This window comes from Sinocyclocheilus rhinocerous, unplaced genomic scaffold, assembly GCF_001515625.1.
Source record: "Sinocyclocheilus rhinocerous isolate Xijiao unplaced genomic scaffold, SAMN03320098_v1.1 scaffold1201, whole genome shotgun sequence".
Classification (NCBI taxonomy): domain Eukaryota; kingdom Metazoa; phylum Chordata; class Actinopteri; order Cypriniformes; family Cyprinidae; genus Sinocyclocheilus; species Sinocyclocheilus rhinocerous.
In genome coordinates this window covers 583,832-588,492 of record NW_015654059.1, presented here as the reverse complement: position 1 = coordinate 588,492, position 4,661 = coordinate 583,832, and the positions used below count along the sequence as shown (strand labels likewise).

The following is a 4,661-nucleotide window of genomic DNA, read 5'->3' as shown; positions in this document are numbered from 1 at the left end:
AAATAGTATTGAAATAGAAATTTATTATTTCTATTAATACAAATGATCATTTGATTTATTATGAGATATTTTTCTTTTTAAAAGTATTACAATAAAATATAATTATATTAATAACATTTATTCTTTTATTTATTAAGCCTAGGTTCTTTTTATTTTAATAGTTTTTAAATACAATTATTTTATTATTTTTATTTTGGATGGGTGGATGGATAGGTGGGTGGAGAAACTGATGGATGGAGTAACTTTAGAGGTTTTACTTACATAAAGGAGAGGGTGAAGTGGAATCTTTGCCTCAGGCCTCTGAAGGTGATGAAGGACTGGCCAGGGAAGCTGCGTGTGGTCATCTCGCAATAGGGCTCCTCGTACTCGCCGTCAGGACACTGGCACAGGAAATCTCCCACCAGCAGGTCCACACACCTGCCTCCATTCGTACACACACCAGGAACACAACGGCCTGAACGCACGTTCACCTCACAGCGCTCTCCTGAAAAGAAAATACCCCCGAGAAATGTCACTACAACAAACTACTTTTAACATTTACTGAAAAAAGTGAGTGGTGCTAATAATGAATGCCTAGAATGTTATCGCCAAGGTGATGAAATGTCACATTTAAGCTTAAAAGATTATTTTTTTCCCTTTTTGTCTGTATTGTCAATCTGACTTTTGAATTATCAGATTACATTATTAATAACGAAGGTTCAAATGGGATGCGCTAGAACAGGGGTGTCAAAATCAATTCCTGGAGGGCCACAGCCCTGCAGAGTTTAGCTTCAACCCTAATTAAATGCACCTGATCCAGATAATCAAGTCCTTCAGGCTTATATGAAAACTACATGGTATGTGTGTTGGAGCAGGGTTGGAACTAAACTCTGCAGGCTCCCCTGTAAAGGTTCATCATGGAACTATCAATGTCAATTAGCTCAAAAAACCTACATTAAACACTTCACTTACAGATAGCTACAGACCTGTCTCTCTCCTTCCATTCATAGCGAAAACCCTCGAAAGAGTTGTTTTCAACCAGATATCATTGTTTCTTTCACAGAACAACAAACTGGATGCTAACCAGTCAGGTTTCAGGAGTGGCCATTCAACTGATCGTTCACCAGTCCTGGCTGGTGGAATGATCTTCCCACCCCTATCCGGAATGCTGAATCCCTGACAATTTTGAAGCGACAGCTGAAAACTCATCTCTTTCGAAGCTACTTGACTTCATCATCATGACTGTTGGTAGTGTATGTATGTAGCCTATGTATCACACTCATATCACATCTTGTTTTGGATAAGAATAAATAATTTTTATTTAAATCTAGCTTTATTCGCATTGGCCCATGGAAACTTCTATGAACACACTTGGCCAAAAAATCACGGGGGACGAATTTACGTTTTATTAAAAAGTGTTTTTGTATTCTACATTCATGGCACGCGCACACATTAGGATAGGTTAGATGCCTGCCGCCGTTGCGAGTCCCTATCAAGCACTTTACTGATTCAACTACTCTCTACTTCTCCTCCTGCCTTGCTCTTTGGCCTGCATCACTCACTGCAGAGCAAGCCTGTTCTTGATAATGCTGCTGTGAAAACATGGGAAAAGCTGACGAGGAAGAAGTTGGGGTGAAGCGATCTTTACATAGGCGGAGCAAAATACTTCATCGCTCCATCTATAGCGCATTGTGATTGGATGATTACACTGTCAATACAGGAGACAAACCAATGGGCCACTGGCTGCTCGCTGTCCCTGCGTGATGGTCCTCGGCAAAAAAAAAAAAAAAAAGCCCAGTATGCCCGATTACCAATCCAGCCCTGACCACAGCCAAGCAACAGAAGAACAATGAAAGAGCCCTGGTGGTCTGTAAGACACCTGTCATGCTCCGCTAGTCTCTTGTAATGTGACATGAGATGTGGGGTGAACCGATGACGACTTGCTATTGGAAGATGCCGCTAGCAAAAGTGACATCATTCACATTGTTACAGGTAGATGTTTGCCAGAGGGTTCCTTTGATATTCATCACAATATACAATTCCGAGATTGAGTTAAGGGCATTTGATTAAATTAAGATCAAATTCATGAAAAACACAGCTCAGAGTAAGACTGCTTTGCTTTACATTGCAATAAAGGTCAACAGAACCTGATAATCTTGTTTCCCGAGTGTTTTTAGCCCTGTTGTCATGTGTGTGTGTGTGTGTGTGTGTATAGAGGGACCAAAAATTTATTTTTACAACATCTGTCAACAACAGGTGAATAAAAAATAAAAAATATTAATAATATATAATAATTATAATTAAAATTAGTACACGTTATTGAAATTCAATTTGAAATGTAAAGTAGAATTAAAAAGAATTGACATTAAAATAATTCTATAATCATACCAGAATTAAAGGCACAATATGTAAGATTTTTTTATTAAAATATCCAAAAACCACTAGAACAGTTTTATATATTTTGCTGACTTGTGTACTTACATTATCCCAAATGTTTCGAAGAATGTTTAAATCCAGAGAAATAAGCAATTTTAACTAGTGACACGGACCGTGTCCATAGTGTCATTGTGTCGCCTGCCAATGACGTCATAACCCCTCGATTTCCGGTTTTGTTTTGTAGAAAACATGGAAACACCAAAGACGCTTTAATATGTTGTGCGTTTTAATAGACAGGTGACGACCGCACAGAGTAGCATTATAACAGAACTTTCAAACGTACCTAGTATGATAAAACAGCGCTGTTTACTTCCGCTGCTTTCCGGAAGGACTCGTTCAGCGGCCTCGTTTCGCTTCGACGGCTTTCCGCCTCACTCTGCTTCATACTACGACGTTAATAAATCTTTAATACATTAGCTCATCCATGAACATGATTTCTGCCCGAGTCCTGTTGGATTGCTTCGGCTGTGGGGATGAAGACGACAACTCCCATGACTCCACACTCAAGTCACGGCGTCATCAAACTACGCCTTTGTTTGTTTTGAATACGCGCCCTCTAGTGGCAAAAAATTACATATTGTGCCTTTAACTATCATTTTTAACAAAACAAGAAAAGTTTGTCAAGATAGATAGATATAGATACTAAATAAACATTGCTTTCTAGCCATGAAACCATATTTAGCAATAAAATATTTTAATTTAATTTTAAATTAATATTAAAAAAAAAAAACTATCGAAGAGTAATTTAAACATTTTTTTCTATCATATTTGTGGTGAATAGTGCATGATTGTGTGATCTGCAGCTTCATATACATATAAAACATTCATTGACACATTGTGATTTTGTTCTACATTTTTACATTTTAGTAGCTTACTGTGAGTATTTTATATGTTTCACCACATTCAGGAGAAAAGATTAACTTCCTAAAATAAACAGGATCTAAAAATAAACAAATTTTTCACTGACGTAAAAGTTATTAGAATTAGATGGTTTGTGTGCCTTAGATCATATAGCCATTTGTAAAGTGTTTAATTTGTTCTCCACAGCCAATTTTTACTTATATATGTCACTTTCTGTGTGTTATTTTGGACTCTGTGTGTGTACCTAGACGTGTATGGTTTGCTTTCACCTGAGATGGAAATATCCGCACAGGACACAGAAACATGCTGATAACAATCTCCCCGAAAATCCATCATCATGCTGACAAATGCAGTAGCCTAAGAACAAACATCTGAGGTTTGCTTGGAGGACTTTACCTTGTTGCACTTGTAATCCTGTATCTCTGATTCCTGGCCAGTTCAGTGTGCACACCCTTGTGTACCTGCCATTACCTTGACAAGATCTGGGCCCAAAGGAACTATGTTGTCTGGGACACACAAAAGAGTTCCGAAGAGGTAATGATCCAAATGTCAGTCAGATAATCCCTCATTTCGGAGGAATTACAGGGATACATTACTCTGTAATGAGAGAAACCCATGAGAGGAACTACAGAGGCCACTGTCAACACCTCTAGTTATGACCACATACTACCTGAGGGCTTGAGAGGGCAGAGGTTCACTACTCTTTACTGTAGTCCAGAAACCTGAGCTGACAAACAGACAGAAGCTGTCAAAGTGAATGATCCAGTGAGGGAACTCTGAACCTTGGGACTGAGGGTCTGGATGCCATTCCTGCTGTCAAACTTACACAGGATAATTCCTTCCCCTAAGAGCGGATCTCCATTCAAGTTATGACAGAAGCAAAACTAATGACGCTCTCACGAGTCTGAGCAACTGAGAAGAGGACAATTTGCAACCAATTTGCAATCAATTATCCATACAAAACACACACAAAAATTTTTTTTTTTTTGTGGTGTTTGCTATGGCGCACATCACTATTAGCTCACTATTGCTTGGATTTGGGTTAGGGATGTGAAGAAACCACTCCCCCGTTTAAGTATTAAACGTCAACACGCAACTTTTTTAACATGAATGACACCTCAAATCATGCTGTTATAAGCTATAAGTCTTGCCATTTTCACTTGGCAGATAATGAATTGGGTATAAAATTGTGCACCATTCAGACTTGAATTGAGAATGCTGTTTGAATGTTACATAATTGCAACTCAGACAGATAGACAAACAGACCGACCGACGGACGGACGGACGGACGGACGGACGGACGGACGGACGGATGGACGGACAGACAGACAGACAGACAGACAGACAGACAGACAGACAGACAGACAGACAGACAGACAGACAGA

The 4,661-nt window shown here is 39.0% G+C and overlaps 1 protein-coding gene across 1 annotated transcript in view; it reads right to left on the bottom strand.

Annotated features, from left to right (window-relative positions):
- LOC107716625 (cadherin EGF LAG seven-pass G-type receptor 1-like) overlaps positions 1-4,661 on the bottom strand; it is a 47,782-nt gene that overhangs the window by 26,134 nt on the left and 16,987 nt on the right. Inside the window, exon 3 of the mRNA XM_016523118.1 lies at positions 262-484. Coding sequence (XP_016378604.1) covers positions 262-484 — 223 coding nt within the window. The remainder of the gene's footprint in view (positions 1-261; positions 485-4,661) is intronic.